This window comes from Spinacia oleracea, chromosome 2, assembly GCF_020520425.1.
Source record: "Spinacia oleracea cultivar Varoflay chromosome 2, BTI_SOV_V1, whole genome shotgun sequence".
NCBI lineage: Eukaryota > Viridiplantae > Streptophyta > Magnoliopsida > Caryophyllales > Amaranthaceae > Spinacia > Spinacia oleracea.
The window spans coordinates 42,249,995-42,275,282 of NC_079488.1; the positions used below are offsets into that span (position 1 = coordinate 42,249,995).

At 38.7% G+C, this 25,288-nt stretch overlaps 1 protein-coding gene and 1 non-coding gene across 2 annotated transcripts; both read right to left on the reverse strand.

Annotated features, from left to right (window-relative positions):
* Nucleotides 1-215: 215 nt before the first annotated feature.
* On the reverse strand, nucleotides 216-318 carry LOC130468319 (small nucleolar RNA R71). Its single transcript, XR_008928712.1, has one exon. It is a non-coding gene; the product is annotated as a small nucleolar RNA R71 (small nucleolar RNA).
* Nucleotides 319-21,824: 21,506 nt separating this feature from the next.
* LOC110775921 (uncharacterized) lies at nucleotides 21,825-23,504 on the reverse strand. The gene has a single exon (XM_021980519.2). It carries the CDS (start codon nucleotides 23,502-23,504, stop codon nucleotides 21,825-21,827), a length of 1,680 nt encoding a protein of 559 aa, XP_021836211.1.
* Nucleotides 23,505-25,288: the final 1,784 nt, after the last annotated feature.

Sequence of the window (25,288 nt, forward strand, 5' to 3'; positions counted from 1 at the left end):
CGATCATCTCAAGCAATTTGAGCACTATTGTCACACAATAAAACATAATGGTGTGACATCGGATTACGTGAGGTTGACTTTGTTCCGCTTCTCTTTGCTCGGGCATGCTAGTGATTGTCTTGACAGGGAGGTCAAGCCCAACTCACTTCGCACATGGAACGAGGCGACTAGTGCTTTCTTGAGAAAATTCTATTCTCATGGGAAGACGGCGGAGTATCGTCACAAGATTCAATCATTTGAGCAAAGGCGTGATGAGTCGCTTTTCGAGGCTTGGGATCGATTAAAGGAGTTCCAAAGGTAATTTCCCCATCATGGGATTCCCAAGTGGTTATTGCTATAAACCTTTTACTTAGGATTGAGTCCAAGCTCGAAAACAAGTCTAGATGCGGGTGCGGGAGGCCCAATTATGAACAAGACTCAAGATCAAATTGAGGAGATAATCGAGGACGTTGTCCAAAATTACCAAGCGTGGCATGTCGGCGCAAGGGATTACGAGGGCAAGAGAAAGAATGATGATGGGAAAGGTTCGGTGTATGCCATGTAGCAAGCTCGGATCATCGAAAAGCTTAGCTCGCGATTAGAGAAGCTTGAGAACACACCAAGCAAGCCGCCATCTCCGTCTACAATTCCATCTCCGTCACCCACTCTTCTCACTAAGGGGAAGAGCAAGGTAAGTCCCTACGACACAATGCATCCGGGCACCTCATTTTGTGACAATTGCCAAGATTTTAATCATTTTCCTAATGCATTTCCTTTACCTCAAAATGTGTCTTTTGTGGATTTTGGCCCTTCGTATGAAGGTGATTTTGAAATGGAATATGCTCATGCCTTGAATGAGAGGTCTAGGAATGATAATCCCAACAATTCAAATTTTGCTAGGCAACCTAGAGGGCCCCCAGGGTATGGTTCCCACCAAGGCTATGGCCAAGGAAGTGGGTATGATAGCCAAAATTGAGGTGGCTATAGAGCACAAGGATATCAAAGACAAGCGCCCTATGGTCAACCTCAAGGTTTTGGCAATCAAAGCCAATACAACCAAGGTAGTTACAATCCCAACCATCAAGGTGGAGGGGGTTATAACTACCCCTATGGGCAATTTAGGGGTGCCTCAAGCGGGGGTTATCCTTTGAACTCGGGAGGTCCTTATGGTGCATCTCAACTACCACCTCCCGGATTCAATGGACCAAGGACCTTAGGCAACCAATTTCAACCAAACCCTAGTGGTTATGGCTTTGCACCCCTACCACTCCCGCCTCTCAAGTCCAATCTTGAGGCTCTCATGGAGTCGTTTGTGGGGGCGCAAGCCAAGAAGAATGTTGAGTTTGAGGATGGATTCAAGCAATCCAATACTCATTTGAAAATGATTGAGACCCAACTAGCACAACTTGCTAGCACTATCAAAGAGCAACAAGTGCATACAAGTCTCCCACCCCAAGGTCAACCTCCTAAGCAAATGTATGCAATTGTGACAAGGAGTGGGAAGACTTTAGATGATAGTGCTACGCATGTTGAGGCTCCTTGCTCTAGGGGTGAGAGTTCTATGGGAAATGAGTCCTCGGACCGTGATGTTGCGGAAGAGAAGTCTCATGTCGACGACATGAGTGATGGTGATAAGTCGAAGGAGACTCCTCTTCCTCCTCTCCCAATTCCTCCTCCCCCCTACCCTCAAAGATTTGCCAGTAAAAAGCATGATGAGAAATTTCATAAGTTTAGGGAAACCATTAGCAAGCTATATGTGTCATTGTCTTTCACCGAGGGGCTCAAGCAAATGCCACATTATTCTCGGTTCATGAGAGACATTTTGAGCGGCAAAAGGACTTGTAGCACTAATGAAACCGTGCACCTAACGGAGCATTGTAGTGCTTTGATCTCAAGTGCTTTTCCCCCAAAGCTCAAGGATCCCGGGAGCTTCTCGATTCCTTGTAGGATCCAAGAGCTTAAGTTTGATAACGCTCTATGTGATTTGGGGGCAAGTGTAAGTATATTTCCATTCAAAATCTATAAGAAACTTAGACTTGGCGATCTCACCCCTACCCATATGTCCTTGAAATTAGCCGATCGCTCGGTTATGTTTCCATTGGGTAGAGTTGATGATGTTCCCCTAGTGATAGGGAAGTTGACTTTTCTTGTTGACTTCATCGTCTTGGATATCGATGAGGATTCACATACCCCTATTATTCTAGGGACGCCATTCTTGGCTACGGCGGGTGCTCTCATCGATGTTCAAGGTGGCCTTATCACCTTGAAGGCGGGAGACGCCAAGGCTAGTTTCAAGCTTGCAATTGATGAACATTGTTGCTCTAAGATGAGAAGTTGCATGAAGGTTGACACCTTTGCTTATGTTGAGCACAATCATTCTTGTGCTAATGCTTTTAAAAATCCTTGTGTTTTTAAGTGTGATTTTGAGATTGATAGGAAAGTGAAGAAGGATATGCACGCGAGCTCCTTTGTGCTAGGCGATTCCTATGATGACGTCATCACCATTCCCGACACATTCGGGATGGACCTTGATGATGTGGGGTCACTCACTCCGGCATGTGATGGTAAGAGGTATATGAGCAAGAAGTCTAAGAAAGGCAATCCTGTGCCTAGGAAGACTTGGTTTGGTCCCCACTCAATAAGTGGTGGTTTGGGTAAGTTGTTTGTACCCAAAGAGGCTAAAGAGTGCATGTTGACTAGTGATGACCCAAGGTTGGTTGTCTTTGACCCCCCCTTGACCTTTTGGGGGGGTCCGTCAAGCTAATGACGTTAAACGAGCACTACCGGGAGGCAAACCGTGTATTGATTCCCTCTCTTGTCCCCCCATGAGCTTTGGGGGGATTCGTCAAGCTAATGACGTTAAACGAGTGCTCCCGGGAGGCACCCCTTGACTTCTATGCATGATTTTGGTATTGTTTCGTTGTTGTGGGTTCATTCTTCCCACCAATGCCTTGGCCGTCAATATTTTGGTGAGTTTGTTCGGTTTTTACTGAAGGAAATATGTCCTTCACCCAAGGTGCATTAAGTCTAATACCAAGGTTCAGATTAATTGCGAACAATTAATTCAGTGAGATCAAGTGATCGGAACAGCTAGCTGGAGCAATGCTTCCGATCAGTGAGTTCTAATGGATATTGAACTCACAACTTACTCTTGACTGAACCTACAAGGTCACACCAATAACATGTAACAGATCACCGGATTAAATGAATCGGAAATTCATTTAATAGCTTTTCGGGAATTAGTTGGAAACGTATTATACGATACGACCTTTGTCGGAATCGTATATCGTATCGCGAATATTCGTAAGCTGGGCGACACGAATAAATCGTATCGTACGACGGTGATTCGTTGTATACGAAACGATAAATAATATATCGGAAATATATTAAATCGCGAATACGAAGGGCATCGAAGTTGCCGGCCCGTCGAGCCAAGCACGTAAGCGTGCAAGGCCCAACGAGCCAGCAAGCTCGCGAGCAAAGGCGAGCAAGGCCAGCCCATAGGGCGCGAGCACGCAACAGCACGCAACAGCGCACAGCAGCGACGAGCGAGCAAGGCCCACGGCCCAGCTGCTCGGCGCGCGCGCTGTGGGCTTCGGCCTGCAGTGTGTAGCTGGGCGCGGGCGTGCGGTCCGTGTGACTTGGCGTGCAAGGCTTGCTAGCCGGCCTTGCCTCTTGGCTTGGTCGGTTAGTAAGGTTATGTAAATAACCTTACAACCTAATTTCCAACTAAGCACAATTCATATTACTCAAACCCTAGAGACATAGAGAACCCTAATTCTCTCTGTGCCTCCAAAGTGAGTTATTCCCAAAAGCAAAGTATCTTGATCAATTGTCTAAGCTACGATTATCAAGACGGATCTGATCGTGTCGATGAACCAAGTAGAGGAACGACAAGTGGAGTTCTTTGTTCGTGTTCGTTGACAGATTATTGTGGAAAACACGCTTCGAATGTAAGTTTGCTTAATCTGTGCTTTATACATGTTTCCTGGCTTTGGGGATTGTTCCGCACATGTTATTATGTTTAACTGTATTCCCCAACATTTACCGGTTCTTTGCGGGACTTTCTCCCACGACATCTCATGTAACATCCTTCTAACTCTATTGCATTCTTTGGGACGGGCATATTGCATATGGGGCATTTGGTTGGATGGGTAGTTGTGCCCCTCCTTGTTTAGTTTTAGGCCTTGAGGACATGGCCTAATTCTAGCTTGGGGGGAGTTTTGTTGTGTAGTTGCCTATTTGTGATGCTCATGTCATGAAACCATACCATTATGTGCACTTGTATATATTAGTTTCTTTGTTTTTAGTTTGATTTAGTTCGATTTTAGTTTCTTTTCTTTTCGTTTATTTTTATTGTTTCCTTTTGTTCTCCTTTTGGTGTGTTTTCTTATTTTTCTTCCTTTTCTTTCTTTTTCTTTCTTTTCCCTTTCCTTTTGTCAAGGCAAGTTTTTCTAGGTTTTCTTAGGCAAGATTCTTGATTTGGGCAAATAAAATTGGAATTTGTAGGTTAGAATGCTTTTATTCCTAATTGGTAGACGTTTGCACAGTTTTCAATGTCTTGGGTCGAATCTAGGATTTGGTGTTAAGAAAGTTGGTTGAACTTTGGGTAGCATGTGTCTTGAACCCTTGGCTTGTGGTAAGATGGTGTCGATCTCTCTAGTGACTTGTAACCGGAGGGAGTGGTATTTTCTCCCATGTGAGGTTGATGTTCAAATTAGCCCAAACACATATACATATATTGAGTGGCATGGATCCTTAGCATTGACTTTCTTACTTCCCGAATTTGACTATTTCCTTCCCGAGACCGCGACCGAACTACTTTAGGGGACGATAGAGGCATTTCTTTTGGTGACTATTTTCTTTTTAGTTTAGGAATCTATTTTCTATTTTTCATATATTTTTATTTGCATTTTCCCCCTTGATAGCCATTTGAGCCTTTCCCCTTCATTTCTTATGAGCACATTACAAGCCTAATAGCCTTTGTTTTATTTTCACCCTTAGAAGTGATAGTGAAGCTTTGAGTTATGATGCTTGTTGGTTTTGAATGAATATGCAAAGTTGAGGAATGATTGTTATTGGTATGAATGGCAAAGTTTGGGAAGTATGTTGTATATAGTGAATAAATAAGCAAAAGCAAAAGTTTTGAAAAAGCCAAAAATAGAGAAAAACAAGGTAATGAGAAGAGTTTCAATTGAAACACAAAAAATAGGGAAAATCAAATCAAGAAAAGTGCAAAAGAGTTGTAGTTTAGAATAGTTGTTGAATAAGCTTGGGGGTACCCCAAATAAGTGGTATGAGTTTGTATTTGGTTAATTTTGCTTGAGTTGAGTTCTATCATTGCGCTTCACTTTAGGTATGAGCACCAAATTACCAAATTTGTTCCACACCTTACCCCTAGCCTACGTTACACCCTAAAAGTCCTCTTGACCCTTTTGAGTTTTGAGTCATTGTCGGTGGAGGGAGGATTTGGTCAAGTTTATGGAATGGGATTGTCATGCTAAGATGTCGGGTAGCCTATCTTATTTTCTCTGGCACCTTCGCGGTGTCTCGAGACGCTACTCTCAAGGGTGGAAAAGATCTAGAGATTTGACGTGGTATGCTCGGTTGAAGGGGAATTGACTAGTGTTCATCCTTAGTTCGCTTTGCTTGGCATTCGAATCTTTCACTCGACTTAGAACATTTGTTAGCGTGCATTTGTTTATTTGGTTAGTAATGTTAGCATTCTCTCATACTTGTTCCATCAAAAAAGGCCCATTTCTTGAGTTTCGTAGTTTCATTTTTCATTTTTTCGTTTTCTTTCTTTTCTATTTTCTTTTCCTTTCTTTCTTTTTCTTTTCTTTCTTGTTCTTTTCTTTTCTTTTCTTGGTTTGTTTTTCATTTTAGGTCTTGCCTTGATTCAAATTTTTGGAAGAGTTATGGGTGTTTCTCTTTGGAAACCCTTGCGAGATCCCACTTGCCCTCATGAGCGATTGTGGGGTTTAAAGAGCTTGTTGCATGCGCTTAAATGCAACCGTGATTCCTACGAAAGTGAGTTAGTGTGCATTCTAGTAGTTCTTATTTTCATAGTTTTAGATTTTGAATAATGGCTCATTCTCTCCTATTTCATGCTTGGTTTGCTAGGGACTAGCAAACGTTTAGCTTGGGGGAGTTTGATGAGCGGCATTTATGTCGCTCTAGGCCTAGGATTTTATAGAATTTTATTATGCTTTTTGTTAGTTTTGTATAGTTTCGTTTCATTTTTATCCCCTTATTCCATCTATGAACTTTTCAGGTAAAAATGTTGGAAATGATGGAAAAGACTTGAGAATTGCTCGAACTGAGCCCGTGCGATCGCACAGAATTTTTGTGTGTTCGCACGGGTCAGCAAAGTGGTCTCCAAAGTCAAGCAGGCTCGTGCGCTCGTGCCCCAAGAGTGTGTGCTCGCACGAAATCGAAAAAACGATGCAGGAAATATTTGGGATTTCGTGCGATCACACATAGAAGAGCCCGCTCGCACGGATTTTTGGTGGGCTCGCACTGATTTTCCGTGCGAGCACATGAAGATTTCTGCGAATTTGGCCAAGTCAGGCCTGTGCGATCGCACGGGTTGTGAGCACGACCGCACGGATCGAAGAAGAAAAATCGTCGCTGAACACGTTCGCATGGAATCAGGGCCCGCTCACACTAATGCGATCGCAGCTGGGTATGCTCGTTCGCACGGCTGCGCGAGATCCCCTTTTCGAGTTTAAACTTCTCATTTTTCGGGGTTTGTATAAATAAAATTTTCATTATTTTTATTAAAAAAAGTTAATTTCAGAAATAGAATTTAGGAAGTTTTAGAAGGTTTGCTCTTCAACCTAGTGTTCTAGAGAGAAACTCATTGATTTCAAGCTTCAAATCTGTAATTTCTTCAACTCTTCTCTTTTTCTTGAAATTTAATTCATGTTCTTAGTATTTTGTTCATGCTAATTTGTCATAGTTCTTTGATTGTTCTTCAACTTCTTGAACTTCTTTTGCTTTGATTTTAATTCTCAATTCTCTAGTTGTTGATTTTAGTTTGCAATTGAATTCTTGATTCTCTCCTCTTATTCCTTCAATTTCATGCTTGCTAGCTTAGTATTAATGGATTTCTTGATTCCTAGAATGGCTAGTGAGTAGATTTAGGTTAGGGAAAGGGGAGAATCTAGGGGCTTAATTAGGGGAACTTGATGATTTGATTGATGAATGATTGATGTGATTAAATTGATTTAGTGCTAGGATTTTCCATGATCAATTGAGTAGTAGTTGCAAATGCTAGTTGATTGAATTAGATTGGAATTTATGATTTAGGTTTGGCAAGACATTGTGAGCCTAATTCATGCAAGTGAATGATAGTTCCTATTATATGCAAGCTAATCTAGCTTAGGACTATGCGAAAGCTTTTCTACAGGCTAGGTTGCTTCGCGTGCTCTATCCGAGAGGTGGCGAGTACGGCATTAGTTTTCATTCCCCTATGTGCTATTTCATTACATCATTCATGATTGCTAGATGGTAGTTCATTTCCCCCGATTTCCCTAGACTATCCCCAACTCCCTAACGTTTCCCTTCCTTGATTCAATCTAGTTGTTAGTTTAGCTTAATAGTGATAACTCAAATCAATCCTCTTGTTCGAATTAGCTCGACATTTAAACTCGAGAACCATCGTTTCTTTGGGACGATCCCTTTACTTGCCACTATAGTCCATATAGTTGGTTAATCTAGTGGTTCTATAAATTTTGTTTGATTGTGGCGTTGATCTATCAACGACGGAAAAACGCCCTATCAATAGGAATTGTAATTAGTACATAGCGAGAGCCTGCTAGTTATAATTGCCTAAGGAATTCATAAGATTCGAGAGATGCATGTTTTCCTAGTTATGATTGTTAATTGATTGTTGTTGTCCGTTGTCCAATCCCGGTCTGCATTTGTGGTGAACCGCTTCCCTAGATTCCTTTATCATTGATATTTTCTATTTTAATTATTGCCTTAGTTTAATCTACAAACCAATTCAAAACCTTTTGATACCAATAGTCTAAATTAGTTAATTAGTAATAGAAAGAACATTGTTTCCCTGTGGATTCGATCCTGACTTCCCTTTGCTACCTAGCTAGTGAACTTAGGTTATTTTTGATCAGGTGATACGACTGTAGCCTATCAAATGCACAAGATGGAAAGAAAACATAAAAATGCTATAAAAAACTATAAAAACTACGAAAATCATAATAAAACAAATACGAAAACCTAAGCTAGGAGCGACATAAATGTTGCTCATCAGGCATATGGGTCCAGGGCTTATATGCTGGCCCAAACCTCATCACTTAAGCCCTGGAAGACTGTTCTCTTCATAAAAGCCCAAGTTGTCCATGACCAGGCCCAAGTCCAAAGAGTCCATTAGGCTCTATTCCACACTCTCCCTCCTGGACACGTGTTCCAATCCCCAGAAGACATCACATCATACAGCTAGGGTTATGGGATCAATTCCCAAGGAACCCTAGCCCTATAAATAGTCCAGATCCCAAGGTAAAAGGGGAATTCAATTCATTCCCACCTACCAAAAACTATCTTTGCTCTGCCTTCTTTCTACACATTACTTCTCTCTCTAGCTTATACTTACTTAGGCATCGGAGGGAATATTCCTACGGGAATATTCTTGTTTTGCAGGTTGCTAGAAGATTATGCCAGCGCATACTTGATACCTCCGAGGAACACGTGACACGTCATCACCGTAAAAGATCCCACAACAGATATGACTCTAGAAAAGAACTGTGCGTGGGAAAACCACATGTCGCTAGTGATGGATCTTATTCTTGGCTCAATCCCCAAGGATTGGAGTGCAAGGTTCATTGCATATGAGCCATGGGCAATCCTAAGGCATCTTAGGGATATATGTCGTGGTAGATTCCAACATGGTGGTCAACATGTCGACCAAAATGTCTTTGAATTAGTACATTCATTTGGGGATCTAAAGCTTAATGCTCCACTGGGTTGTTGCTTTGACGTCGAAAGACAAAAGGCAAGGGAAAGGGTCATTGATTTTGAAATGACAGAAGGAACGCCAATTAGAACTCATACGAAGAAAATAGTTGGGATTCTCAACCGCCTTGAGTTACTTGGTGAACCATTCTCAGATTCTGCAGCTGTGGGAATACTTTTGAATTCTCTTCCCCCTGGTTATAAGAAATTCAAATTACTCTATTTCTCCAAGAAAAGGGAAAACACTATTAGTGAGCTAATTTATTTGCTTCATCAATATGAATTGGATTTTGTAAGTGATAAGCAAGCTTCGCTAAAAGTAAAGAGTAAGAAAATCAAGAAAAAGGTTCCGGGGAAGATCCAAAGCAAGGGTGCATCTCCATCTACTCCAGGAGGGCAAGTGGCGCCCTCGAAGAGGAAAAAGAAGAAGGATCGTTCTCCATCTACATCGCAATGCTTCAATTGTAATGAAATTGGTCATTACAAACGAGATTGCCCTAAACTAAAGGAAGAGAAGAAGGACGAAAACGTTGCTTCTCCTTCAGGTATGTATGTTATGCATTGTAATCTTGCTAATTCTACTTCTTGGATATTAGATATTGGTTGTGGCTCACACTTATGTTCTAATTAGCAGGGACTAAGGAGAAGTAGAAGGCTTGATAAAGGCAAGATGGATATACGCATGGGAAATGGAGCACGGATTGCTGCATTAGCCGTAGAATCTTATTTTATTTCTTTGCCTAGTGGTTTTGTTTTGGAACTAGAAAAATGTTACTATGTTCCTAGTATCACCAGAAACATCCTATCACAAAGCAACTCCCTCTGTCCCAGAATAGTTGTTACACTCTCCTGTCACAAAGTTTAATGTGATAAGTAGTAGTGTGGTTATCAAATGTTATTTTATTGAAAAAGTAGATGTCATAGGAATAAGAGGGGTATTTTTTAAATTGAATGAGAGAGGGTGTGGGGACAAAAAAAATTTAGTGGGAAGAGAGAGACAATATAATAATTGTGGGGTCATTCCTAATTTAGAAGTGTAACAACTAATCTGGGACAGATGAAAAAGGAAAGTGTAACAACTAATCTGGGACGGAGGGAGTAAATACTAAAAAGGCTAAAACTGGTGATTCCGATCTCACATTTCTGCGGCATTGTCGATTAGGCCATATAAACATAAAGCGCATGGAATTACTGCAACGGAAAGGAATTCTAGAATCATTCGACTTAGAGAAGATTGATCAATGCGAATCTTGTTTACTTGGCAAAATGACAAAGCAACCTTTCTCAAAGGTGGGAGAAAGAGCAAGCGAACTACTAGGGCTAATACATACTGACGTATGTGGGCCTATGAGTAAGAAAGCTAGAGGTGATTTTAGCTATTTCATAATGTTTACGGACGATTTCAGTAGATGTGGCTATATTTACTTAATGGAACACAAGTCTGAATCGTTTAAGAAATTCCGAGAATTTCAAAATGAAGTAGAGAATCAACATGGCAAGAAAATCAAATCTCTAAGATCAGATCGAGGAGGTGAATATCTTAGACACGAGTTTGGTGACCATCTAAAAGAATGCGGTATTCTTTCTAAATTGACTGCTCCGGGGAAACCTCAATGGAATGGAGTGTCGGAACGGAGAAACAGGACCTTACTTGATATGGTCAGGTCAATGATGGGTCAAGCCGAACTTCCTTTACAATTTTGGGGACATGCGTTGCAAACTGCAGCACTCACACTGAATCGTGCTCCGTCAAAAGCTGTTGAAAAGACTCCATACGAATTATGGACTGGGAAACTTCCAAAGTTGTCTTTTATAAAGATTTGGGGTTGTAAAGCATATGTCAAGCGATTAATTTCGGACAAGCTTGAACCAAAATCTGACAAGTGTTTCTTCGTTGGGTATCCAAAAGAAACAAAGGGTTATTACTTCTACAACAAGTCAGACAACAAAGTATTCGTTGCTCGTGACGGTGTCTTTTTGGAAAGAAATCATATTTCTAAATTGATAAGTGGGAGAATAATAGACATCGAAGAGATTCGAGACTAACAACGAACCAAGAACTCTATAGAAGTAGTTCAAGGTGAAGAACCTCCAAGGCCTTTAGAAGAGCCAGTGGCAGTAGTTCCTTAAAACGTTGTTGCCCCTCGTAAGTCAAATAGAACTAAGGTTCAGCCGGACAGATGGAGAGGCGTCCTCTTGACTGAAAACTTAGACGTTCTCATATTAGATAGTGATGAACCTATGACTTACAAGCAAGCTATGACGAGCCCAAGCTCCACTAAATGGTTAGAGGCCATGAAATCCGAGATAGACTCCATGTCTGAAAATCAAGTTTGGGATTTGGTAGATTTGCGGGATGGGTTTACACCTATCAGATGCAAATGGGTTATCAAATTGAAGAAAGGCAAAGATGGAATTGTATACATATACAAGGCTAGATTGGTAACAAAAGGTTACAGGCAAATTCACGGCGTTGACTACGATGAAACCTTTTCTCCAGTCGCGATGCTTAAGTCTATTCGGATAATCCTTGCGATTGCCGCGTTTCATGACTATGAAATATGGCAAATGGATGTCAAAACTGCCTTCTTGAATAGTGTTCTTGAAGAGACACTAGTAGAAAAAGTGCTATTAGTAACTGGCGAAAAAGGGCTTTTAGTAACTAACATCGTCCGTTGCTATAGCCACCGTTACTAATAGTGTAATTTATTTGTAACTGGCAAATGTCAGTTACTAATACTGTGCTATTCGTAACTGGCATTTACGTTTGCCCGTTACTATATGTCAAATTTTACATTAAAAAATGAGCTATTTATAACTGGTGTTGGGCTTGGCCAGTTACTACTATTTTCTTATTTGTAATTGGCTTCTATAATTGTCAGTTACTACAAGCGTAGGCCAGTTACTAATATAATTTATACTAGTAACTATATCCATTTCATGCCAGTTACTAATTACTTTTTTTTTAATTATAATAAAAACAGTACTGTAGCAGCGCAACAGCAGCACTGGAGCAGCGCTGCAGCAGCAGTACTGGAGCAGCGCAACAGCAGCAGCAGCAGCAGTACTGGAGCAGCGCAGCAGCAGTACCGGAGCAGCGACAGCAGCAGCAGTACCGGAGCAGCTGTGCAGCGACAGCAGCAGCAGCTGTGCAGAGACAGCAGCAGTAGCTGTGCAGCGACAGCAGCGGCAGTGCAGTGACAGCAGCAGTGCAGCGACAGCAGCAGTGCAGCGACAGTAATATTCTACGAAAAATTTGACAGCATTTCCCTTATAAAGTTGATCACCCAATCAAGTTGGGGTGATGGAATTAAAACTGCAATCTGGCCTGGTCTACATATTCCACCACAAGTCCTCTTTATCCAATATATAATACACCAATATTACACATACCAAATTTTCACAAAGACAACAAAACTAACTTGAGATTATCAACCAAATTTCAATAATAAGATAGGAAATATTATCAATAAATGTTCTATTTTCTTGGACAATATAAATGAATGAATGTAGATACAAGTTCCTACGCCTATGAACATAATATGCGATTATACCTCTTTAAAAATAATCATCACAATTAATGTCACTAAAAAAGTTTAATCTTTCAATAAATAAGTTGTTCTAAAAAACTTAGCCCATTGTTCTCGAACCGCGTTGATTTCTTCATCATTATACGATGCATCCCTTGCCATGTACTCCTTCACAATAAAATAAAATAAGCATGTTAATTACTTAGCATGTAGTATTTTATTTGCTCGCTTAGCTTCCTTGACTATAAAAGAAACATTGAAGTATTTACTTCAAAAAAGATATTGAGATGAACAAAACGAGTCTTAGCAATAAGCCAAATAACTCGAAAATCATAAGTAAATAAATATATGATATTAAAACGAAGGTTGAATCAAGCTAGTGTAAGTAAACAAGTGAAAAACAAATACGGACATGGCACTAACCTCTTGCAACTTATCCTTGCAGTATCTATGAGAAGAAACTATCTCATACATGTATCTCATTACATAATATCCACACTTGGTACTTCCACGTTGTTGAGCGCACTAGTAAATGAAAACGTAATAATATTTAGTGAATTAATTATTATGTATGTTTAAAATAACAAGAGAAGCTAGTAATGCATACATACCTCCATTCTTATGAATAACAATTGCACCTTGCTCTTTTTGAAAGAATTCCCTTTAAGTCTACGCCTGTAAACATTATAGGGTCTACCAAACAACAAACACCACCACCAAATATTTAACGAGAACAAAATAGAAGATCAATTTAATTATATGAAATATTATTTAGGTTATCAACTAACGTTTTCATTATATTTTCCAGGTGTGAGTGTCGCGGTTTGTTCTCAGGTTGCATACAAGAGTCAAACTCGTACACAAACCCCATACGCAGGTCAATCGCATAGAGAACCCAATGGTTGCTGCATTTTAAGAAACTTGTTAATATAATAATAACATATATTAAATAAGTAATGGGCTTGGATTTCAAATTATAAGTAGTACATACTCTTCATAATACGGCGCCAAAATGAATTTGCAATGTGCATCCTTCTTGTTCAATTCAGCCAAGAAATCATTTCTTAAGTACATCGAAACTTCAGATGGGTCACTCTTGATTTCAGCTGCAGATATTCTTTGGGGACACAGGAATTTGATCTCTGAAATTTGAAATAAAGAGATGCGCTCTTCAACAAGAAACCTGCATAAATTTTGCAAAGTGAATAGTTAATAAGATGATTGTAAAAATTTCATAGTTAATGCAATTCAATTACATAAAATATAAGTATTAGAGTGAAAATAGTTTACAATATGTAGATATGAATCAATGAGACATTAGCCTATGCCCCTCGTAAGAATTCGTAGACGTCAGTGGATGTAAGAAAAATCTCTTTGTCTTGATCTTGATAAAACAATGGGGCCTTCAGTGGTATTGACGTGGTATCATAATCTCCTTCACCCGAAATCATGCAATAATATAACATAGAACAATAGTCACCAAGACTTTCAACGATCTTTTCGGAAAGTTCACTGCATTTGCCTCCTTTGCCTTTGATAGTTGATGACTCCCCTGATTTATAGCCACAACTATCAACTTTCTCCTTGGGTGATATCGATTTAGCCTTCTTAGGCGTTGTCTCGCCCTTTCATGTGAAGAGCTAAATGTTAGTATAAGTTTCAGAAAAATAGTTTTCAAGTCATTATTTATGATAGAACTATTACCTTATCCACAAAGAACACCATGTCTACGGGCCATTCCACGAAATAACCTTTAGCCTGACCCAACTTAGTGACACCATCATCGGTCTCAACTGGAAGGTCAAAGAGGGTATAATCACTATAAGGGTTGTCTACACTAACCCTGTAGTTGTCGCGCTTCATTTTCTTGTTGTGAGTCACCCCATGCGGGCAAGGTTCTACCGTTCCATCTGCCACGATCACTAAGTTCCCATTGCATTCATCATTCAAAGCAAGACGACATTTAGTTGGAACCTACATACATTTAGAGCAGACATTGTTATTGCAAGGACGGAAAATTGAAAATAATGGTCAATACTTGGTAATAATTACTAATTAGGCCTTCAAAAACAAGTGCATAATTTTTTATGTCAATAATACAATAATACTACTAAATAACCCAATTTAGAAAGAAGAAAACTATATAAGTGGGTTAGGTAATCTAGAGAACAAATAAATTCTAAATATTATAAATACATCCGTGATATAAATACATATCAATATTAGAACTAAATATTATTAAATTGTACTTCATAATTACCTAAATAGTTATGGACAAAAAATCTGAAACATAACTACATAAGTTCACAAAAAATTCTCAAGTTAATTATACAAAAATAAGATACAATTAACAATAAAACAATACAATAAGAGCTTCAATTCTAACAAGGTAAATAATTTATGTTTTAGTTATGCCTGCAGCTTATACAATAGCAGTTGTTTGAGTTCTTGCATCATGACTAACATAAATATGTTTAATGCTTTAGGGATATAGTTGACTTAATAGGTGATCATCTGGAATTTTTTAGAAAAATCCAAGCTTCTATTGGCGTAGATATTATTGTTTACTTTGTCTTCTGATGAAAGAATAAAACACGATCTTATGGCTTCTAAGGAACTCCATCCAGCATTGATGTCTGCTGAGAGTGAGTACAAGGTGTGGAAGGAGTTTGACGAAGTTACACTATCTCCAATTTTTCACTCTTATATATGTTGCTTGTGTATAACTTACTCCTCACTTCTCACAGGTTCTGCAGCGACTCATGGCTGGATTACTAGGTTTGGTTCTGACGCCAAAAGAGTCACAATGTCCTCTTGTTCGGTGTATCCTCCGAGAGTTTGTAACTTGCTTAGTCTGCAGCATGTTATAAATCTTGTGTGTCCAGAGTGAGTCCTAGATATATTTTCTTCCCCTCTTTCTAAGTTATTGTTAATGTCCAGAGTTGAATTCTTCCTATTATATCTATGGAGGATCTGATTTGAGTGCCTTTGCATGCTAGCTTATTGACATTAGAAGAGTATGGAGTATTTTTTTTCCTAATCTGACATATCCGGAAAGACAAGTTTAGGTTGTCAGGAATTCAGATTATTCTTTAACACAAAGCCCTAGGAATTTATTGTTGCTAATCAACCTACCAAGTAGTAAAGTGGGGTGGATTTTAATCAAGGATTTTTGGTTAGGGGTTTAAGACGGAATCGTACCATATTATTCTAATTGAGCATCATGTATCAGCAATAAATATGGTTAGTTATTTCTAGAAATTATTCTGATTGAGCATCATGTATCATAACCTGAAATGTTGTTGTGTTTTGGTGTCTGATCTATTACAATATTTACTCAACTGCCGAAACCCTAGGGTTCTAGTTCAAATTCAAAGGTTTTACTGCCATAAGGTACAAATTAGAAAAGGTAGATGGACTGACTTACCCCCTCATTCTAAATTCTGAGCACAATTCCTGTAAGAGCTACAGAGAAGGCGTGTAGAAGTGGTGAGACTAACAGACATTGGTCCAGATTTTAAGAGATCCACACTCAAATGCTGTTTCGGAATGAAAGTAGATAGCATACCCTATTATTATGTTAAGCACAGATTAGCCTGCACACATTAACTAGCCTGAGCGTACCCTGTTATTATGTTAAACAGAGAAGTGTGACAGATCTTTAGCTTTGTGCCTTTGTGTTGGCTGCCACTGTTTGTGGTTGAATCATTAAGCATTTTTGGCTGATGACTGACTTTCACTAACATTATATGCAGATGATGGCTACAAAAACGCAAACTCACACTACAAACTGTAGAAACACAGCAGCATCCAACAAACAATAGAAGTAGCAGCTGCAATGAACAACCCATAGCAGCAGACTATAACAACAGAACAAATAGCCTGCAAACTTGGTTGTTTTATGATAAATTTTCATGATTTTGACCAAAAAATGTATTGTCAAAGAGTCCGTTGAAGTGCTTATTTCCAGCATAGGAAGAGGTGTGAATTCTTATTGGTATTGATTAATTGTGAAATGTGATGTTGTGTTGGCATTTTAATTTGATCCCAATAACTTTTGATCCAAATAACTCATAAATTCTGTCAAGAAATGCTTACCTCTACCAACCGAGGGTCTTTTTTTACTGGACTTGACAAGCTTTGTGGCTCCTCCTGAAGATCATTGCTTGGCTTTTCAGAGCTGGTCATATGTTGTTCGGTACCGCTGGCCCTGCCTTGCAAAAATGAATCAAAAACCTTCTGAACTCTTTCTTGCACCTTCTCTTCTAGCCTTGCTTCAAATTCTCGAGTTAGGCTAGCTTTCATCTCTTCTAACTCTTCTAGTGAACCACCACTATGGGTCGTCTTTTTAGCCTTCCGATCTACCGGCCCAAATGCTTGCTTATAGCCTACACCAATCCCACACCCACCAAGTCCCTTGACAAATCCACGGTGGTCCTTTTTCCCAAGAGCCATGGTAAGGGCATCAACACCCCGCTCTAATGGTTTATATACCCCTTCCTCTCGCTCTTTGGCCTGTTTTTGCAAATGATCCTCCTAGCAACAAGTAATAAGGGTTAGAATGGCTATTAATCGTAATATATATATATATATATATATATATATATATATATATATATATATATATATATATATATATATGCAGCAAGCTAGGTGTAGCAGAAGTTTCTTTATCAAAATTCCGAAATGCAACTCCTAAACAGAAGTTTAACAATAAAATAGAACATTAAAAAAATCTTAGCACGGCTACATTGCTCAACCGTGGTTTGTGATTTCTCACACAAGTTGCGAACAAAAATTCCCATTTACACAATCAAAGTCATTCGTAATGTAAAAATGATGTTTTATGCACCACTTACAACTAGATTAGCAATGTGAATAGTCTCTGTACCTTTGGGGACAATAGCCCACGTTCCATCTGGCTGCGGCTTTTCATGCGCTAAAAGCTATTCCACAGAGCGTTTATCAAAATCGGAATTGGTTGAGATAGTACTCTGCTAAGAAACAGTCGTTGATGATTCTGATATGGCGGGGAGTCTCTTTTCAAGTCTCTTTTGCTGACTCCATTTTTTCCGGGCCCTTTGATAACTATGTTGGCCTAAGTGATGGCGACATTTGTTTAACTTTGCATTTTCCTTTCCCTTTTCACTTTTGACCTGTTGAATAAGGAAACAAAGCTAACAATTAGCATAAGAGATTAAGAAAGTGAACATCAGCTAAGTAACTTTCCCTATCATCTGACACTCACAGTCTGTGGCTGAACTGCTATACATCCACCTAACCGCCCTATTTTACTGACATACAGAAGAAGAGGAAAAAGGCAGCCAGCATTTCAGAACAACAAAGAATCAGAAAAGGCCAACAAGGAATCAGAAACAGCAGGGGGCAAAGCAGTGTAGAGGAGAGGAACCAGTTAGTGGATGCAGCCTTGGAGTCTTTAAAGCTTTTTGTCCTATTACAATTATAGTTGTACTTGCTTTGTCTTTTTATTAGCTTTTTGGTATAAATAAGTAAGGGGGGAGAACAGAAATCATCTTGAGAGTATTTTGGTTGTTGGGAGAGTGAGAACCTCTCGAATGTTCTCTAGTGTAACCAAGCTTTAAGCTTTATCATTAATATAATCAGATACCCTCTCTTCCCTGTTTGTGAGTTTACTGTAATTTGAGTTACCTGGTTGCTTGGAATATCTGAGTTCTTTACATGAACTTCAGACTGAACTTTTTTTACAGTACAGCGAAGAACTTCTACAGGTGATAGCAATCTGCTGGAAAACTTGTATGTAAATGATTCTAATGAATAAGCTAACAATGGCAGTCTTGCTCTGGCAGACGCACACAACATATTAATACCAACAACAACAACAATAACTGGGAATAGCAAAACATACTATGATGACTCTGGCAAGTTAAATATTTACCTGAAACTCTGGCAAGTTACTATGTATCTCAAAGGTCGTCCACTGATCCTCCGTGAAGTAACCTTCATACACTTCCCATGGCTTCATGTGTGCTTTTGGAGAATCTGGTGGGTACGGGTTTGTTAAAGTGATAAAACGAGACCTCAAATTTGACTTATGGCATTTGAATCGTGCAGCCACAGCGCTATGAAACTTTTTTTGCTTCTCACTAGTTGGATCCTCAATGTGAAACTTTCGCTGTCAAATAAATAGACACTAACCATTTAATTAAACACACAAACAACAAAACACAAAACTACATGAAAATTCCAAATTGAAGTGAAAAAGTACAGCTCATCTTACATAATAATAAACAACTTTGCATAAGGGAAGGAAATCATTATAGAGCTAATTGGCATCTTCATTTTGGGATCATTTACAATTTGAGGAAAAGTCTCGATATTTCCGGAATTCATCATCGAAACCATTTCTCACTTCTCAAGTCTTCCCTGTGATGGCAAACTGATGTTTTGATGCTACCACCTCTCGCCGTATTACCGTGCTTTCCTGGACTCTCTTGATTCTGGTCTTTTTTTTTTCCTCTCTTGTCTATCTCTCTCTCTTTCTATGTGTTTTGCGGATTGGTAGAGATTAATTTTGTTACTTGTCATTGAGTTTTGAGCATTCCTAAGTTGTTGTTGCTGCATTTTATACTCCTTTTTGTTTTGGTTTCTTATTGTTGTTGTGAATCCGAACATTTATTTCTCATGTTAGTTGATTGAGGGCTTGAGTTTCTTAGATTGTGAAAAAGTTATATCTAACTGCTAGATATATCTGATTCAAATGTTATACTCTAGTCTGAAAACCTAGATGAAACTTAACCAGATAATTATTCTTAGGTATATTCTCAAGTAATGCAAGCATTTGCAGCAAGATATATCTAACTGCTAGATATATCCGATTCAAATGTATATAAATACACCGAGTCCTTATAGCAAAGTACAGAATTACACCAAGTCAACTAAGAGCGAGAAATAAGTTCATAATAGACTTCATCATTGTGAAAAAGTTCAGTTCATGGGTACTGAAATCATGCAAATTTTTATTTAAACTCATCTTTTATACTACCCGAGTAAGGAAAGATCAGTTCATGATCTACGTGCATCCACTACCTCAAACCGTACATTTAAACTGATATAGGATACTACCCGATTTTAAATGAAACAGAATAGAGTCAAACAAAAACCAAATTATTTGGAGAAGAGAAGAGGAGAACATTGGCTGAATGTGGGGTAGACTGGTTTGATAGGCTCGTTCTTCTTACTTCTATTTTCAGTGCTGCAGTAGGTCAGTTGTTTTGGATTGGTTTGACTGGTCAGCTGACAGGAGAGGAGAAGAAAAGAGGTACGTTTATCTCAGATTCTCCCCTCACACTGACAGGTATCAGTATGCATTTTGTTAAGTTAATTAAGACAGTGGATGGGATTTTACCGGTTCAGCAATGAGGTACGCTGATTAAGACAATAAATCAATGCACGAGCTAAGTTAATTAAGACAAAAAATTCATACCTTTGTCTCCTCCCATAAGTTGTCCTTGTCAACTTTATCAATCTTCGAATATTCGTTGAAATTTATATCAATTCTCTTAGCACAAGTGCCAATTTGTTTCCCGTAGGCAGCTTCCCAATCCCCACAAGGCAAATCAAAAGCATTAAACTCTAGGAACATAGGCGTACTTGACTGTACCCCCTTTGATGGACCCCTACTCCTCTTCTTAGATGGTACATTTTGTTTAGCGGATCCTTGATCTTGACTTTGTTCCGCTGATCTTTGCTCTTGACTTTGTTCAACAGCCATACTAATTCTGGCAAGTATACAACCGAAGTTAGCTAAACTATACAACCAAAGTATTCAGCCATCAGTTAAACGAATCCATATAGATGAGATAATTTGGACAAGTTGTTGGTTTAACGAATCTAAATAAAAAGTACAAGGACACTTACCAATTATGAATAAGGTTAACTGACCATGATAAATTAACCCTGAGAATTTATCAATTAACTAAAAGTACAGAAAGTGAAATTCAGAAAAATGTTTTAAAAAACAGAATCCGTGATGAAGGCATGTAAAGTAAATCCGGTGGACAAAAACTTACAAAGAAAAACAAAACCACACTAATCTATATCATCAAATCGATGTCTAAAGTAACTCAAAGTTTTTGCAAAATAAGACATTAACCAAACTGACTTCAGTGATAAACACCAACTAAATAAGAAAAGCTAAAGGACTATGCTAACAACGTTTTGTCTAAATAACACCATATATAATATCTGACAAATTATATATCAAGATCAACATATACTCCTTCTTCATGATCATAGTCTCCATCATCAACAATGTCTTCCCCATCTCCTAGAGGTTGAACACCAATAGATAGAGGCGGGGTGTCATCAAATCGATCATACTCTTCTTCATCAACAACATCTTCGACACCACCAATTTTTCTCTTTCCTTGAGCAACAACACGCCACTGATGATCAATGTTGTCTTGGACGTAGAAAATTTGTTTCGCATGAGATGCCAAAACAAAGGGCTCCTCGGTATCAGTAAATCGACTTGAGTCCACCAAACTAAGACCAAATAATTCATCCATTTTCTGACCACGTCGATTGTCAGCCCACTGACATCGAAATAAAGGAATTGTGCAATAGACGTAATTTAGCTCCCATATCTCCTGAATTACCCCATAATATGCTTGTGTTGCATCAATTGGTCTAATATCCTTGGCGCTAGAGTATTCGGTAGAAGATGCAACCACCATAACACCATTATTCTGTTGTACACTCTTGTCATCTTGACGACTAGTGTAGAAACAATATCCGTTGATGTCGTACCCTTCGTAAGTGTTCACAAATAATGGAGGACCTCGTGCAAGCCATCTAATCATTTCAGAAACATTATTATTTGTTTGTCTCCTTTCGTTTCGCACTTGGTTTTCAAACCATGCAACAAATGAACGATTGTGTTGTCTCATCAATGCATATTGCCCAATTTTTGGATTCTCTCTTTTCAATTCAGTGAGATGTTTTTCTACGTAAGGAGTAACTTCTGAAAGGTGTTGGAGAACATAACGGTGAGCTTCCTGGAATCTATCATATGGAGGTTTGACCAATTTGCGGCCAATTGTACCTTTACCTTGAAGTCTTCCCTCATGACGAGATATTGGAACTCCACTTTCTTTAGCTTTAGCCAAGAACACGGCACAAAAGTTTCCTGCCTCCTGCTCAATGGTACCTCGAATAATACTACCTTCGGGTTTTGCTTTATTTGTTGCCAAACCTTTCAAAGTCCCCATGTGTATTTCAAACGGGTACATCCATCGCAAAAAAACAGGACCGCATTCCTTGATCTCCCATATTAGATGGACAATTAAGTGAACCATTATGTCAAAAAAAAGAGGGTGGAAAACACATCTCCAACTTGCATAATGTTTCAACAACATCAGTCTGCATATCATCAAGTTTTTTCGGATCAATTACCTTACTGCAAATGGCATTGAAAAAAAGGCAAAGTTGGACAATAGTATGCCTGACATGTTTTTGGAGAAGCCCTCGAAGTGCAATTGGTAGGATCACTTGCATCATAACATGACAATCATGGGACTTCATGCCGATCAACCTCTTATCTTTCATTGAAACTAACCGCTTAATATTCGACGAATACCCTGTAGGCACCTTAATCCCATGCAAACACTCACAAAATATCCTTTTCTCTTCTTTGCTCAATGTGTAGCCAGCATGAGGTAAAAATGACTTTTTTGTTTTGGAATTATCATAGGGCCATAATTTTGGTCGAATATTGGCAAGCTTCATATCTCTCCGAACATGGGGCCCATCCTTTGTTTTATCAGGCATATTCAACAAAGTACCAATGATTGAATCACATACATTTTTTTCAATGTGCATGACATCAAGACAATGTCTAACTGACAGGTGTTTCCAATAAGCAAGAGACCAGAATACAGACACCTTTTTCCAAAGGAAACCCTTCTTAGTCGTGGGTGTGTTGTGCTTCCCGTAAATTGTCTCCACATCTTTGATTTTTTCATACAATTCTACTCCCGTTAAAGGCTCACGAATAGTACGTTTCTCCTTATGCCCATTGAATTCTTTTTTCTTATTACGATAAGGGTGATCTCGACGAAGGAGCCTTCTAGTGTGCATGTACACATTTTTTCCACAATGCTTCAATCGTTGGGGTATCATTTCCTCCTCACAAATCGGGCATGCTTTCTCTCCTTTGTTTTTATACCCTGACAAATTCCCATACGCCGGGAAATCATTTATGGTGCAAAAAATCATGGCACGAAGTGTAAAGGTTGTACTTGTATCTGCATCAAACACCGGAACACCTTCTTCCCACAACAATTTCAAATCTTCAATGAGGGGTGCCAAGTAGACATCTATGTCATGACCGGGTTGTTTAGGCCCAGATATTAGGAGAGCCAGCATAATGTATTTCTGCTTCATGCACAACCAAGGAGGCAAATTATAAATCGACAAAAGAACCGGCCATGTGCTATGTTGACAACTAAGAGTGCCATATGGGTTCATCCCATCTGTACTTAATGCAAGTCTTAGGTTCCTAGCCTCTTTACCAAACTCGGGAAAGGTTTCATCAATATGTTTCCACTGCAAAGCATCAGCAGGATGTCTAATATTCCCATCTTTCTTCCTCCCTTCATCATGCCACACCAAGTTTTTTGCCTCCTCCTTAATTGAAAATAGGCGCTTAAACCTTGGTATTATTGGAAGATACCATAACACCTTAGCCGGTGGCCACTTCTTGCGATTGGGGTTTGAACCCTTACGCTTGTAGCGCGATACGCCGCACTTTGGACAAGCATCAAGATTTTCATACTCCTTCCGATAAAGCACACAATCATTAGGACATGCGTGTATCCTGATGTACTCTAAACCTAGTGGACACATCCGTTTTTTGGCATAGTAGGTAGACTTGGGAATGTCATTCTCGTCTGGAAGAATGTCATGTAGCTTTTCCAACAACAAATCATAACTTTCATCAGTCCAACCACCTAGCGTTTTTATGTTGAATAAATTCAACATCCCTGAAAGCTTGGAATATTTAGTATAACCAGGTTATAACTGTATCTCAGCAGCTTTGCTGACATTCTCATACATACGAGATCCTTCGTGCACATGATCACCTAACCCGTCCATCATCTCACTAATGCGATCTTCCTCAACACTTTCATCGCTATCACTGTTTTCAAAAGTAAGAGGCCATGTGTCCTCCTCCAAGACATCCTCTTGTGACGAACGATCTACATGTAGTTTCTCACCATGCCAGTACCAAATGTTATAATCTGGCATAAACCCGCGAATAACCAAATGGTTCTCTATCTTCTTAATATCAGCATATCTCAACACATTCTTGCAATCATGACAAGGGAAAAAAATTGTCTTCACGTTTGTACTTTGTATGTGTCTTGTGGCAATTATACAGAACTCCTCAACCCCGTCTAAGTACTCACGTGTAGTTCGATCATCGATGTACATCCAACGACGACCCATTTCTAATAACAGAGTAGATTAAAACCAACACATATTCAACAAATTTGGTTATTAAAAACCAACTTCAAAGAAAAAAAAAATATGATGTAATAAAGTGATTTCTATATACATTTAAAACCATTAGCAGGTCATCAATTTGGAGTCAAGATTCAAGATTAGAATGGTCAGATTTTTCTGTTTTTAATTTAATATTAAAAAAGTAGTTTCGGGAAATATCATATATAATAATAAAAATGTCATTGGCTATTGTGAGAACTCTAAAACTCTAATCCAATAATCTCGCGCACTCACGCCAAAACCATTTAAAAAAAACAAAAAAAACCATGTTGATCTATTGAACTACCCCCTCGAAATAAACTACCCGTGAAAAAAACTACCCTTTCAAAATAAACTACCCATGAAGGAAAAGCTTTTTTCTGGTGAGCACGAAGGAATAGTTACCCATGTTGCCATGCACTACTACTTAATTCAAAATATGAATAATTCTACAACCATTTTACTACCAACGTTTCATTTCCCACTTATAGGTATATCCTACATACTTTAGTTCAATTATTTTTTCTTTGTTCATTAGTTTTAGATTTTATTAATTATATGAAGATCTTAGGTGATGTTTTAATTTGATTCCACGGTATATAAATTTTCATATTTCAAGGCCAAAATGAAATAGTCTTTTTAGTTGCCACTAGTATGTTTTTCATGTACTGCTTATTTGTAACAATATAATTGATAATCTTTTTTTATTTTCGGTTTCCATTGACGATTGTCAGTTGAGGGGAAGTATTGAATTGGGTTAATGGATGAGGGGTACTGTTTTTTTTTCTTTTTTGACAGTGTATAACTAGAATCATATAAATTCAAATGACTTTTTGACAGTGTATAACTAGAATCATATAAATTCAAATGACTTTTTGACAGTGTATAACTAGAATCATATAAATTCAAATTTTAACATGTACATCAAGGTGGGTAATGCAAGTGTGTTGACTTTTGTAACTAATACAAACCTATTTAATTTCAAAAGTAAAATCAAACAAATGCAAGAAATAGAACATAAACTCAAGCAAGAATCTGACCATGTTGATACAATGATGAATTAAGTCTTTGATTACTAGCAGGAAGTGATGAATAATTGACAAACATCATAAGAAGATTGAATAAAGCAATACGAACCTTATATGGAGGGAAAAGATCTAGTTCAACGAAGAGTCTTTCAGCTAGATCTACTCTTGACAGTCGATCAACAAGAACTTTTAGATCTAAGGTCAAAAAAGGTGCCTGCAATAGATTACAAAAAAACAAGAAGGCTTTAGAGG

Coding starts and splice junctions, on each gene's coding strand:
- LOC110775921 (XM_021980519.2), bottom strand. CDS start 23,504: ATGTTGAATTTATTCAACATAAAAACGCTAGGTGGTTGGACTGATGAA.